This window comes from Cervus canadensis, chromosome 23 (genome assembly GCF_019320065.1).
Source record: "Cervus canadensis isolate Bull #8, Minnesota chromosome 23, ASM1932006v1, whole genome shotgun sequence".
Lineage (NCBI taxonomy): Eukaryota > Metazoa > Chordata > Mammalia > Artiodactyla > Cervidae > Cervus > Cervus canadensis.
This window is the reverse complement of record NC_057408.1, coordinates 40,313,186-40,328,309: the sequence shown is the minus strand read 5'-3', so window position 1 is coordinate 40,328,309 and position 15,124 is coordinate 40,313,186. Positions and strand designations below refer to the sequence as shown.

Here is a 15,124-nt window from a genome sequence, read left to right as displayed (position 1 = left end):
TCAGTCAGGGCAGAAAGAAAGAGGAGCATTTAGTGTTACTGCGAGAGTGAAGTGAGGTGATGGGACCAGTGCTCACCATGGAGCTTGGTACCAATATTCATCTTCTGTTTGTCTTCTGTTTGTGCAAAACTCAAATAAGTGTGAGCAAAGAGGGGGTGACTTTTAGTTGACAAGAAACATCGTGTTAGCTGTTTGCTCCTAAATCATGTAGACAAAGAATTCCTGCCAGAACCTTAAGTGTTCATTAGAAATGTTAATTATGAGTTGAGCGTTTGGACTGTTGTTTGTAATAAATACTCTTATACTTTGAGAACCAATCCTTAGGGACGCAAGGAAAAGTAACATTGTGCCATAGAACTTACAGTTAATCACCTGAGGCAGACAGAAGTAAAAGACAGCAGAGGACTTAGGTCTTTTGATTCTGAAAGTATTGCTCTTTCCAACAAGGGCAGCTGTGGTTGTGGAAAGACAGGTTACTGAACTTTTGAGTCAGAAAACCAAGGAAAATACCTACAAAAAATAAACCCAAAACAATCGAGAAAATGGTTAATAGGATCATACATATCAGTAATTACCTTAAATGTAAATGGATTAAATGCACCAACCTAAAGACATAGACTGGGCTGTGTGGATGAAAACATACGCATGTATGCACTTCCACTTACCACATCTTTCTACTTCACCCCCCAAATTGTATGTAATTGTATGTATAATTGTGTTTTATATTGTTAGGTTAACCATGTTACCCTTATGGCTCCCAATTGTAATTATCTTTTATTTTTTTGTCTGACTGTTGGTTGTGAAAACTGCTGCCGCTGCTAAGTCGCATCAGTCGTGTCCAACTCTGTGCGACCCAATAGACGGCAGCCCACTAGGCTCCGCCATCCCTGGGATTGTCCAGGCAAGAACACTGGAGTGGATTGCTATTTCCTTCTCCAATGCATGAAAGTGAAAAGTGAAAGTGCAGTCGCTCAGTCATGTCCGACTCTTCAAGACCCCATGGACTACAGCCCACCAGGCTCCTCCGTCCATAGAATTTTCCAGGCAAGAGTACTGGAGTGGGTTGCCATTGCCTTCTCCGTGTGAAAACTGATAAACACCTAAACATCTTTTACTGTTGTGATTGTGTAACTATTCATTCACTTAATGCCATCATACCATGATTGTTCAGCAGAAAATAATAGAATTCTAGAGCACTGAACACTACCACTTAATAGAAAAAAGAAAAAGAAAACCCAGCTTAAGACTAACCAAGTTCAGGCACTTTCTGTAGCTGTGACTTTGCAGAAGTAACAACCAATATGTACCACGGTTTGCTCATCTGTAAACGAAATAATGATCTTTTCTTAGGGGGTTTTTAAGGTTAAATGAGTTAAGGGATGTTATAAATTTTGTAAATAAAAAGCAGTGTATCAAATTTGAAATTATGGGGACTTCCCTGGTGGTCCAGTGGTTAATACTCCATGCTCCCAATGCAGGGGTCACTGGTTCAATCCCTGGTTGGGGAACTAACATCTTGCATGCCTCACGGCACTGCGTTAAAAAAAGTTTTGTTTGAAATTATATCAAAACATAAAGTTTCCAAACAACATTAGTAACAAAAAGCACCCAAGAAGAAAAGGGTAGGAGCCCAGGCAGATCCAGGGTTGTATATAAAGAGCAGGGCAGTCCCATCAAGTTATTGTTAAATCAGTTCGTATGTCACTGTTGAGCATTCATCTCCCAGGGAGAGGCTTTACTTACTTAGTCTGGTCGACATCAGGTGCTCTGCCTTCAGCAAGGGATTGTGGGCACCTGGATTGAGGTCCCACCAATTTGTATCTCATGTAAGAGGGGTGGGTCCTGCAGAGCAAATCAGGATGCTGTGACAAGAGTAAGGGGAAAGGGGTGCTGGGCAGGCATAAGCATCAAGCAAATGCCTCAGGAACAGTGCAGACATAAGCATCCTCTGTGTGTATGTAAGGGTTTTATCACAGAGGGGGAAGAGAATACTTTTAAGAATCAGCAATGGCTAATCACAGTGACTAATGTGGGACTTACCGGGTGGCGCAGAATCCACCTGCCCGTACAGGAGACATGGGTTCGCTCCCTAGATCAGGAAGATCTGGAGAAGGAAATGGCAGCCAACTCCAGCATCCTTGCCTGGGAAATCCCATGGACAGAGGAACTTTGTGGGCTACAGTCCATGGGGTCGCAGAGTCGGACACGACTAAGCACACACACACAATGGCTAATATATTTGCAAATGTTGTTTGTGAAATTTCCTTGAATTTTGTACCTGTGATAGATGAACTTTTCAGTATGTATAGTTTACTTAAACCTTGAAGAGCTTAACTTCTGCCACATATTCATATTCCCAAATAGATATTACATGCTGAGTTAAGAGCTATCAAATCATGCTAATGTGTATAACCTATTGAAATGCTCACTTTTACTCGTGTGCACTTAATCTTCTACAGTTCCCGTAAATAGGTCAAGATTTTGTGTGAATTCTGTTGATTATGTTAATATTTTGTCAAGATGACCTTTGAGAAAACCAGAGAATGTATTTCTTAACATGGAGGACATTCCTAATAGTGGTAATTTTGATCAGGTAATTTTTTATATCTGAGGATGAGTTTAAAATTATGAACACTTATGATGTGTCTGGTATTTTTACCTCCTCAACTTGTTATTTTCTTATCTAACACACAAAAACCCACAGAACAAAGACCTATTACCCCCCTCCCCTGACACACAAATTTTAAGGTAAAATAAGATTAAAGAAAAGAAAGAGTATGTTAGATATCCTTTGAGTTATAGGGTTGGTTTTTTTTTTTTTTTTTTGAAGTGTAGTTGATTTATAATGTGTTAGTTTCAGGGGCCTTCCCTTGTGGCTCCGCTGGTAAAAAAATCTGCCTGCAATGCAGGAGACCTGGGTTCGATCCCTGAGTTGGGAAGATCCCCTGGAGAAGGGAAAGGCTATCCACTCCAGTATTCTGGCCTGGAGAATATATAGTCTCTCTCTCTATATATATATATATAGACTATACATAGACTATATATATAGTCCATGGGGTCGAAAAGAGTTGGACATGACTGAGCGACTTTCACTTTTGAAGAAGGAAATGGCAGGTGCAAGCAAAGTGATCCCTTTGTACATAGATACATACAGATATATAGATTCTTTTCAGATTCTTTTCTATTATATCAATAGGTTATTATAAGATATTGAATATAATTCCCTGTGCTATACAATAGACCCTTGTTGCTTATCTATTTTGTGTGTAGTAGTTTTTATCTCCTAAGTTGTCCCTCCCTCTCCCTTTTCCCTTTGGTAACCATAAATTTGTTTTCTATGTCTGTGAGTCTGCTTTGTAAATAAGTTATCTGTATCATTGTTTTAGATTCCATATATAAATGGTATCATATGATATTTGCCTTACTCTGACTTAGTACGATCACCTCTAGATCCATTCATGTTGCTGCAAATGGCATTATTTCATTCTTTTTTTGTGGCTGAGTGATACTTGAGTTATAGTTTGAATTCTCTTTATAGGAAGGCTGTTTCACCACCTTGCCTGTCACCTTTTGTGTGTCTAGCACATGTGGTGAGAACCTGTGACCCACAGGGAAGATAAAGAGACTCTCCAGCAAGTGTAGGATGCAAATGGAGCTCTCTCTTTTTTTTTCTAATAACTAATTTTTATTAGAGTATAGTTGATTGACAGTGTTATGTTAGTTTCTGCTATATAGCAAAGTGAATCAGCTATCTGTATGCATGTATCCCCTCTTTTGGATTTCCTTCCCTTTTAGGTCACCACAGAGCGCTGAGTAGAGTTCCCAGTGCTGTTCAATAGGTTCTCATCCGTTATCTATTTTATAATAAAGTAGATGGAGCTTTCACTTGGCAGAACTGCTCTTAGTATCCGAGGTATCATTAAAATACAGTTTCCACCCATGAACCCCCAGTGGTGGCTCCTTAATTCCTGTCAAGGAGAGTGACGTGTTCTTGGTTTGTGTCCTGTAGATTCTGCCGTTCTTGCATCGCTACCAGTCTAAAGAACAATAAATGGACCTGTCCTTACTGCCGGGCCTATCTTCCTTCCGAAGGAGTTCCAGCAGCTGATGTCGCCAAGAGAATGAAATCCGAGTTCCGCAATTGCACCGAATGTGACACTCTGGTATGTCACCCTGCCTTTGCTCTGCTTAGACCTCCGAGAAAATTGTTAGACAGCCAGTCATTTCACCTCTGCCTTTGACCTCATCCTACTCGAATTTCAAAGTCAATTGTCTCAGTCTCTCCTCTTCCTTTCCTCCAGTTTCATAAGTATGGACTGCAGGAGAGCCGTCACCTGATGCCCACCATCACCTAATTTCTCAAACAAATGCTTTCATCGACCACCTCCGTTTCCTCCCTTCCCGTTACTCCCCTCACCCCTTATTATGTGGCCTCTATTATGTTATTGTAGCCCACCCAGTGAATAGCTTTATTTTCAAGCCCAGTGGCGTAATTCCATCTCTACTGTTCTGGGCTTTGCAGTATTTATTTCTGTTGACCACTGCCTCCTGTTACCGTTTTCCTCCGTTGATACTATACTAGTCTGGTTAGATCATGTGAGGTCTTAGAAGCTGTGTCAAAGATTCTAGATTTTATCTTAAATGCCATAGGGAGTCATAGAAAAAGTGTAAGCTTTTGATCGGGTTTGTATTTTTAAGCTCTCACTCAGGCATGTGCATGGAGAATGGTTTGGAGGGAGCAAAAGCAGAATTGGTGGAGCCAATTTAGTGGCCTTTAGGACAGGTGGTTAGGAAGCTGGGTTAGGGCAAGAGCATTAAGTATGGAATAAGGGGTTGTTTCAGGGTGTATTTAAGAGAGGGATTGAAGAAAATTGGTAAGTAACTGGATGTGGGGGTGCATAAGAGTGAGGTGTCAAAGATGACTCCCAAGTTTTTGAGATGAGTAGGTGAAAATGCTAATATGGGGAGCAAATTTGGAGAAGAATCTACAGAGTTAAGTTTTAAGTTTTACATACATTACATTTGAACTGCTAAGGGGAATGTATCTAGATATTACCAGTCTAGAGATCAAAAGGGAGATCGTGTACTGAAGATCTCAATTTCTTAGAGAACCTTTCTTGATTGTTCATCTAAATTATAATCTCTTAAACGCTTTCTCTTAGCACTCTGTGCTTTCTCTTTATAGCACTTATCACCATTTATAATTATGCTTTTGTGACTTTTTTAAGTTTAATGTCCATTATCCATTATCCCCACCAGATTTCATGAGGGTAAGGATTGTGTCTGTTTTATTGGGTTGTGTATCAAGAACTTTGAATAGTGGCTGGAACATAGTAAATGCTCAAATGCATTTTTTAAATATTTATGTAAGACCTAAATCTGTTCATGGCTGTGTGACTACGGAATCTATGCATGGTCTTTGGAGTCAGACATCTTAGGGTTGAGCACTGATTCTCTCACTTACTGTTTGTGATTTGGTTATTATTTGATTAATAATCAAATTATTAATCTGAGTTTTTGTTTGAGTCTTTGTAAATTGAGGGAAAAGATAATGTTCGTGTCACAGAGTGGTTGTAAAGATTAAAGACAAACCACAAGTGGCTTTTAGCACTGTATGCTCAGTCGTATTGGACTCTTGCAACCCCATCGACGGTAGCCCACCAGGCTCCTCTGTCCATGGGATTTTACAGGCAAGAATAGTGGAGTGGGGTTCCATTCCCTTCTCCAGGGAATCTTCCTGACCCAGGGATTGAATTGCATCTCTTTCATCTCCTGTATTGGCAGGCAGATTCTTTACCACTAGCGTCACTGGATGGGATTCATTTTAGTACTGTGGAAATGAATGCTCAAATCAATAGCTCAAAATCAATAGCTTTTCACATTCTTAGTAATCATTATTGCTAATTTTTATTTTGATAGTTTGCCATCGTTTAAAATTCAACATGCAAAAAATCAAACTCAGCATATTATTCTGTTATCCAGTTCTTTATCCCCCCTTTGGTACCTGTCAGAAACAAGAGCATTCTCTCTATTATCCTGGGTCAGAATCTGTTTCCTTTTTTCCACTCCCTATTTCTGATTATTCACAAGTATTTTTATCTATCCTTTGGGAGATTTCTTTGTATCCGTCTCTTCTTGCTGGAATGTTAGGTATTCTCAACTCTGCTTCCTGTGAGTCCTGGCCAGATCTCCATTCCATGAGTATTGTTGTCCCCAATATTGAACCATTTCCTATCTACTTGTCTTCACATCTTTTGTTCATTTGTTTTTCCTCTATTAGATTATAAGCACCTTTAGTGCAAGCGCATTGGCTTATTCTCCTTCCACCACTGACAACCGCTTTCAGTTTTGTGTCTGGGGTAGACACCCTGTGAATTTATCAATTCACTTGTCAGGATACAATCCCCAGATTGCTACATATATATGAGGAATGTTGATCAAGGACTATAAAGAGGAAAGAGGAAAGAGACTTTTAACAAAAGTCACAGGGAGAGGAGAAAGCAACTGATGTGTAAAGTTGGATGTTAAATGTTGTAAAGCAGTCTGTTTTAAGACAGCTGCCTAGATCAGTCCTAGCTTTTACATCTTTCAGAAGGATAAAGCAAGGATTTGTTGCTAACGTTTCCATTTGCTTTTATTTTTGTCTTTTGTGAAGCAGTTACGTCTACTTCCTTGAGATGGTAGATTTCATGTTTGAGGTTGAACTTCCGTAGCTTGGGCAAAATGAAGCAGGGTGGGTCGGCCACCTTACCACAACTCTAACAAAGCTTCCTTTAGCCCAAGATCTTATCAGAGTTTCTAATGACACATTTAGTAGAATATGTACTATGCAGCAACAGATCCCTCATGGTTAGGATCTCTGAATGTATATCTGGAAGGACAAGGGCTCTTTATTCTGCCTTCATAAAAATGGACTGCAAGAGCTGTCCTTTATATTTGCTCTTAATGGGGCCATTAAGTATACTGTGTATTGTGAATTCATGTAATGCTACTGGATGTATTATAAAGCCATGGTATTTATATCTTTCCCTGAAGCACAGGATTTCTTTTACTTACCCCGGACATCTCTAAAATCCATCTATTTATTCTTTTTATCTCTCTCTGTTTTTCTTTCTCTCTCTTGTAACTCCCCCCGCCCTTCCTTCCTTTTGCTCTTTTTCCTCTCCTCTTTTTCTTTCTTCCTTCTTTCCATCACTAATTTAGGCAATAGTATTCAAAAAAAGTAAATTTGACTTAATATACATCTTTTCACTTTGAAGAACATATGCTTTCTAAAAGAACCAAATTCAAGAACTCAGCTTCTGGATCTTCTAACGATAAAGAAATTTTAAATTAGTGTTATTCTTGATAATGCCTTAAATTGATTGAACTATTACCTTGACTGCTTCCTTTTAATCAACCGACCCCACACTATGACCTTATCTGAAATAAAGAAAGCAGTGAAGTTGGGTCACAAAAGACTTCATTGACTGAAGTGAGCCTCTTTTCAACAGTGAGCTTATTTTGATCTGCTTTCATATAGGTTTGCCTCAGTGAAATGAGGGCACACATAAGAACATGCCAGAAGTACATAGATAAATATGGACCATTGCAAGAGCTTGGAGAGACAACGACAAGGTTTGTTTCTATACACTTTGGTTTAATGCTAAATTTGACATGCTTATAAAGAATTTAATGGGCTGGAAAGCTTAATATTTTTATTATGAAAATATGTATATGGTTGTTTTGGCTCCTAATCATAATACCTCTTGTTAGTAATCATTTGTTTTCAATGATTAATAGCAGTAATTACAAAAGAATTTTGCTCTCTCTGCTTTAAAAACTTTGGGGAGAACCAGCTGGACACTGGAGAGATTGGGGAAGCTTCCTCAGACAAGTTTATATGGAGGAAGATCCAGAAATAGAAAGCAGAACTGTTCAGTTTCTGCTAGGCTCTGTGTTGTGACTAAGAGTCCTGAAGTAGATGATGGTTATGAGATTATTGTCGTTAGTTTTCCATCACCACTACCCAGTCTCCCAGCTCGTTCCCTCTCATTTTCCTGCTTCCTCTTTAGAAGGGACAAAGTGACATCTCAGTATATATTCTAACATGAAAGAACACGCGTGGGGCAGGCATTCTGAATCCTACAACCTGTTTGCTGGGTAATCTTATATGGGGCTGGAGGAAGGATGGAGACAGCTAGTAGGTGTAATGGAGGATATTGATCATTAACTATTTTTTCTTAAAAAAAAAAAAAGAAGGAAACAAATCTAGGTCATTAAAACTCCAGGAGATAGTAGAGGATGGGGGATCCTGGCATGCTGCAGTTCAGAGGGTCAGCAAAGAGCTGGACACAACTTAGCCACTGAATGACAACTGTTCTGAATGGCAGAGGAATTACAAAGTTTGGCATTTGCCTCTGCCGAAGAAATAGAGAAATGCTTTGTGTACTCCTGAATGGAGATAATGGCTTTGAAACCATTAAGTCTTCCTTTGAATTCAGCTATCTAGTAGAGGTATTCAGTATAATTTCTTTTCCTCTCCTGAAGATAAATGTTAGTTATGCTTATTTTAAGAAATTATATGTATAGCACAGGACAAAATACTTAATATTTTATAATAATCTATCAAAGAAAAGAATCTGAAAAAGAATGTGTATACATGTATATATAACTGAATTACTGTGCTATTTGCCTGAAACTAACACAGCAGTGTAAATCAACTCTACTTCAATAAAAAAAAATTTTTTTTAAGATAAAAAAGGGGAATGCCCTAGCACTCCAGTGGTTAGGACTCTACACTTTCACTGTCAAGGGCCCAAGTTTGATCCCTGGCCGGGGAGCTAAAATCCTATAAGCTGAGCAATGCAGCCAAAAAAATATAAAAAAAAGAAATACTACTCAAATATAGCTTAAATTTCCTAATCCAGAAGTCTACATGTTTTTCTAGAGGTTACTTTGCAAATGCACCTTTTATTATAGGACTAGATTTATTCCACACTGCTATAAATTGTGAGTATTTTAGCTCTAAGAAGAGTATGGATTCTGTTAGACTGGCCCCAGGGACCAGTAGGAAGGAAGGCTAACAAATGAGTTGAACAAGCATGTGGTTTGATCGGAAAGTTGATATGAAAATTTTAAAGTATATGAATACTAATTTATCCTGCTAGTTAGAATTAAATAACAAAGAATTAAAATAACCAAAATGAGAAGGGTTGTTGATTAATCAGTCTTACAAGATAAATATTTGCATTTAACATAGAAATCTTTGCTTTATAGAACTTACAACATAGTTCAAATTTTTTTAAGTTCTTATGCAAGGAAACTATCCAGAATACTTGTTTTGGGGAACAGGAAGTTATATCTATAATGGAAAATGAGCGAAAAATTCCAAGCCTGCATATTTCCCCTAAGAATTTAAGGCAGCACTATGCAATGGAAATACAATGCAGAACACATGTAATTTTAAATTCTCTAGTAGCAATATTCAAAAAGTAAAAACAAGTGAAATTAGTTTTTCATGTATTTTATTCAACTGGTTATAGCCAAAATATTCTCCTTGGAACATGTAATCAATATATAAATTATTGAGATGTTTTATTTTTTATGTATATATAAAGCCTGCAAACTTCAGAGCGTATTTTAAACTTCTAGCACATCTCAGTTTGGACTGACCATATTTCAAGTGCCTGGTAGACACATACCTAATAGCTACTCCATTGGACAACACAGATGCGAAGGACAGGTACTCCTAGATGTGCATAAAGATGTAATAAGGTAGTTGTGGGCTGTTTTTCATTCTTCACTGGATGCTAATACTGTGAGTTGACACCTGTGGTTATATTTGCCGGTGTTGTCAGATATTCTGGTTGGAGAACAAGTAACACCCAATTCAGATGTTACCTGAATTAGAAAAAGAAGTAAAAGAGACAGAAAAAGTAACGTAGATACAGCTGGGTGGTATGATCCTCTGTTTCTCAGTTAATGGAGTACTCAGATTGTACTTTTCTTCCAAAGAAAATAAAGTGCTTCAAGTGCACTATAACTGTGTCTCTGTCCTGCCCTTATGAGGTTACACATTTGCATTGCTCATGAGAAAAAATGTAGGCACCAAGATTATCATCAGGATAGGAAAATGAATATGAAATCAAAAGAATGAGCACTAGAAACTAGATCCACCTACATTCTGTTTTTTACCTCTAGTTAAGTGACTACTGTCTAATTAATCAATAATTTCAGTAATATTTGTGTTCTATGCAATTTCCAGGTGTGTATGTCCTTTTTGTCAGAAGGAATTGGATGAAGACAGTTTGCTGGATCATTGCATTACTCATCACAGATCAGAAAGGAGACCTGTGGTGAGAAATTATGTTACTATATATTTCTGCATTATCTAAATTTGATACACATTAGAAAATCCATTTATGGGCTTCTATTTATGGGTATATCATAAAGGATAATTTATGTCAAGGTTACAGTGATTCTATGACTATGAACACCATGTGAAAGTGTCGAGTTGAAACCGACAAGAATTATCAGTGTGCAATTACTCTTTCATTTATGAAATTAGACAACATTGTCTCATACAGATAATCATGGGCATAATCAACTAAGCAGATCTAAAATGCATAATTAAGATTTAATGTTAGTGTGCTAACTGTGCTCACATCCTAAGTGAGAAACATTTCTTAATAATGCAAATATGGTTATCATGGCAATAATACACTAGACATGAAAAGTAGAAAGTCATTCACCTTTACTAATCAATTCATTGTTTTATTTCAGAGTCTGAATATTCATCAATAGGCTCACACATTAAACATGCATATTGCTTATCATTTCCTTAATCTACTGTGAATGCTGCCTTTTTTCATTTCAACCTGGCACTTTAGTTCTGCTTTGCAGTGTGGCTCTTATAATTTTCATTTTTGTATAGTTGAGAGGTAAGGCAGGGTGATGATGGATCATCATCATTTACATGGCCATTTTACTAGTTTTTAACATTTGGATTGCTGCCAGTTTTTAGGATTTGAATTCACGTTCTCGTACGTTTAAACTTTTCTTTCTATATCATTTTTTTCTTAGGAGGAAATTCCATAGATTGATATTTTTGGGCCCAAGGGTGCAAGTTTTAATTAACACTCAAAGCGTATTCTAAAAAGTTTGAGTCAGTTTATATTTGTATCAGCAGTTGATGAGTAAACTGCTTTCACCTTAACCTGGTCAAAATTGGGTTACATTTATTTTTAAATTAACAGAAGTAAAATGACACCTTGAAGATTATTCTGGATTTTATTTTAGTTCTAAACAGAACTAAAATATGTATATATGTGTGTGTGTGTTTCATATATGTAAGTTTGGGTTTTGTTAATTTGAGATTTTAAGGTTTTTTTTTTTTCCCCCATAAAATCCTTTTGGAAGGTGGATGAGGTTGAAATGCAAGTTTATTTGATGATTGGTAGATAGCACTTACAACAATACTATGAGACAGAGATGATTATTATTTCCATTTTACCAACAGTAAACTCAGACTCAGAGAGGTCAAGTCTTACAAGATAAGTCTTACAGCTGGTAAGTAAGCAGAGCTACAGTTTGAAGCCCAGTGTCTAGCTCTGGGGCACAAACACCTGTGCTCTACTAGCAGGTTCAAGAGAAAAGCCCCACAGCACAGTCAAAGGTCTTTTTTTATTCACCCTAATGGTCCAGAGATGTGATTCTTGGGATGGCTAGCTAGGAGCTTGATATGTATTGGGGGAGCAGGGGAGATTGTCATGGGCTTTTCCTGTTTAAGTTGCCCTTGGAGGAACTGAGCTAAGGAGGTGTTTTATGATTGGTCCCTGGGGAACCTTCCTAGAGGAAGCTTGAAGAAAGCGTTGGGGACTTCCCTTGTGGTCCAGTGGCTAAGAATCCGAGCTCCTAATGTAGGGGGCCTGCGTTCAGTCCCTAGTCAGGGAACTAGGTCCCACATGCCTCAACTAAGACCTGGCACAGCCAAATAAATAAGTAAATATTTAAAGAGAAGAAAGAAAACATTAAGATGGCATCATAATGACTAGCACATACTCAGTTTTCTTGGTTTGTCTTTTGGTTTGTTTTGGTCATGTGCACAGCTTGCGGGATCTTAGTTCTCCAACCAGGGAACACACCCAGGCCCCTGCAGTGAAAGTGTTGAGTCATAACCACTGGACTGCAGGGGAATTCCCGATATACTGAATTCTGGGTGCCTCTTGAACTCAGTGAAATATAACTCAGATGACCATTATATCTACTACTGTGGGCAAGAATCCCTTAGAAGAAATGGAGTAGCCCTCATAGTCAACAAAAGAGTCCAAAATTCTGTACTTGGTTGCAAGCTCAAAAACAACAGAATGATCTCTTGTTTCCAAGGCAAACCATTCAATATCAATAGTTTAAGTCTATGCCCCAACTAGTAATGCTGAAGAAACTGAAATTGAATGATTCTATGGAGACCTACAAGACCTTCTAGAACTAACACCCCAAAAAGATGTCCTTTTCATTATAGGGGACTGGAATGCAAAAGTAGGAAGTCAAGAGATACCTGGAGTAACAGGCAAATTTGGCCTTGGACCACAAAATGAAGCAGGGCAAAGGCTAACAGAGTTTTGCTAAGAGAACGCACTGGTCATAGCAAACACACTCTCCAACAACACAAGAGAAGACTCTACACATGGACATCACCAGATGGTCAATACCAGAATCAGACTGATTGTATTCTTTGCAACCAAAGATGGAGAAGCTCTGTACAGTTAAAAAAAACAAGACCAGGAGCTGACTGTGGCTCAGATCATGAACTCTTTATTGTAAAATTCAGACTGAAATTGAAGAAAGTAGGGAAAACCATTACACCATTCAGGTATGACCTAAGTCAAATCCCTATGATTATACAGTGGAAGTGACAATAGGTTCACAGGATTAGATCTGATAGAGTGCCTGAAGAACTATGGATGGAAGTTCGTGACATTGTACAGGAGGCAGTGATCAAGACCATCCCCAAGAAAAAGAAATGCAAAAAGGCAAAATGGTTGTCTGAGGAGGCCTTACAAATAGCTGAGAAAAGAAGAGAAGTGAAATGCAAGGGAGAAAAGGAAAGATATACCCATATGAATGCAGAGTTCCAAAGAATAGCAAGGAGAGATAAGAAAGCCTTCCTCAGTGATCAGTGCAAAGAAATAGAAGAAAACAATAGAATGGGAAAGACTCTTCAAGAATATTAGAGATACCAAGGGAATATTTCATGCAAAGATGAGCACAATAAAGGACAGAAAATATATGAACCTACCAGAAGCAGAAAATGTTAAGAAGAGGTGACAAAAATACACAGAAGAACTATACAGAAAAGATCTTCATGAGCCAGATAACCACTGGCTCAATGGTATGATCACTCACCTAGATCCAGACATCCTGGAATGTGAAGTCAAGTGGGCCTTAGGAAGCATCACTATGAACAAAGCTAGTGGAGGTGATGGAATTCCAGTTGAGCTATTTCAAATCCTAAAAGATGATACTGTGAAAGTGCTGCACTCATTATGCCAGCAAATTTGGACAACTCAGCAGTGGCCACAGCACTGGAAAAGGTCAGTTTTCATTCCAATCCCAAAGAAAGGCAATGTCAAAGAATGCTCAAACTACCATACAATTGCACTCATCTCACACACTAGCAAAGTAATGCTCAAAATTCTCCAAGCCAGGCTTCCACAGTACATGAACCTGAACTTCCAGTTCAAGCTGGATTTAGAAAAGGCAGAGGAACCAAAAATCAAATTGCCAACACCTACTGGATCATCACAAAAGCAAGAGAGTTCCAGAAAAACATCTACTTCTCCTTTATTTGCTACACCAAAGCCTTTGACTGTGTGGATCACAACAAACTTTGGAAAATTCTTCAAGAGATGGGAATACCAGACAACCTTACCTGCCTCCTGAGAAATCTATATGCAGGTCAGGAAGCAACAGTTAGAACTGGACATGGAACCACAGATTGGTTCCAAATTGGGAAAGGAGTACGTCAAGGCTGTATTTTGTCACCCTGCTTATTTAACTTATATGCAGAGTACATCATGAGAAATGTTGGGCTGGAAGAAGCACAAGCTGGAATTAAGATTTCCGGGAGAAATATCAATAACCACAGATATGCAGATGACACCACCCTTATGGCAGAAAGTGAAGAGGAACTAAAGAGCTTCTTGATGAAAGTGAAAGAAGAGAGTGAAAAAGTTGGCTTAAAACTCAACATTCAGAAAATGAAGATCATGGCATCCAGACCCATCACTTCATGGCAAATAGATGGGGAAACAATGGAAACAGTGATAGACTTTATTTTAGGGGACTCCAGAATCACGGCAGATGTTGACTGCAGTCATGAAATTAAAAGACACTTGCTCCTTGGAAGAAAAGCTATGACCAACCTAGACAGCTTATTAAAAAGCAGAGACATTACTTTGCCAACAAAGGTCCATCTAGTCAAGGCTATGGTTTTTCCAGTAGTCATGTATGGATGTAAGAGTTCGACTATAAAGAAAGCTGAGCACAGAAGAATTGATGCTTTTGAACTGTGGTGTTGGAGAAGACTCTTGAGAGTCCCTTGGACTGCAAGGAGATCCAACCAGTCCATCCTGAAGGAGATCAGTCCTGGGTGTTCATTGGAAGGACTGATGCTGAAGCTGAAGCTCCAGTACTTTGGTTACCTGATGCGAAGAACCATCAGGTTCCAATGATGTCTCATTGGATAAGACCCTGATGCTGGGAAAGATTGAAAGCAGGAGGAGAAGGGGACGACCGCAGATGAGATGGTTGCATGGCATCACCGACTCAATGGACATGAATAAGCTCCAGGAGTTGGTGATGGACAGGGAAGCCTGGCATTTTGCAGTCCTTGGGGTCACAAAGAGTCAGACATGACTGAGCAACTGAACATAACTGACTGGGTGCCTCTTTGACTTCTCCCAGCAACCCTATGAAGGAGATATCATCAATGCAGCCTGAGCCATGACTAGTAGTGCCCAGGTGCTGTGCTGGCTGGAGGAACACTAGGCATTCTGGACCATGGGCAGCACTATAGCCTTCATCTAGGGCAGGCACCTTACTTGTCTATCCACTGGTACTATGTACCTACTCCAGCAGAAAT

At 38.8% G+C, this 15,124-nt stretch overlaps 1 protein-coding gene across 2 annotated transcripts in view; it reads left to right on the top strand.

Annotated features, from left to right (window-relative positions):
• Nucleotides 1–15,124, top strand: part of RNF125 (ring finger protein 125) — a 43,111-nt gene that overhangs the window by 14,328 nt on the left and 13,659 nt on the right. For both annotated transcript variants that reach the window (XR_006264940.1, XM_043444147.1), the window contains exons 2-4: nucleotides 4,010–4,163; nucleotides 7,523–7,617; nucleotides 10,247–10,337. Coding sequence is in view for 1 of the 2 variants with exons in the window: in XM_043444147.1 (XP_043300082.1) it covers nucleotides 4,010–4,163; nucleotides 7,523–7,617; nucleotides 10,247–10,337 (340 nt within the window). In the remaining variant the exon portion in view is untranslated. The remainder of the gene's footprint in view (nucleotides 1–4,009; nucleotides 4,164–7,522; nucleotides 7,618–10,246; nucleotides 10,338–15,124) is intronic.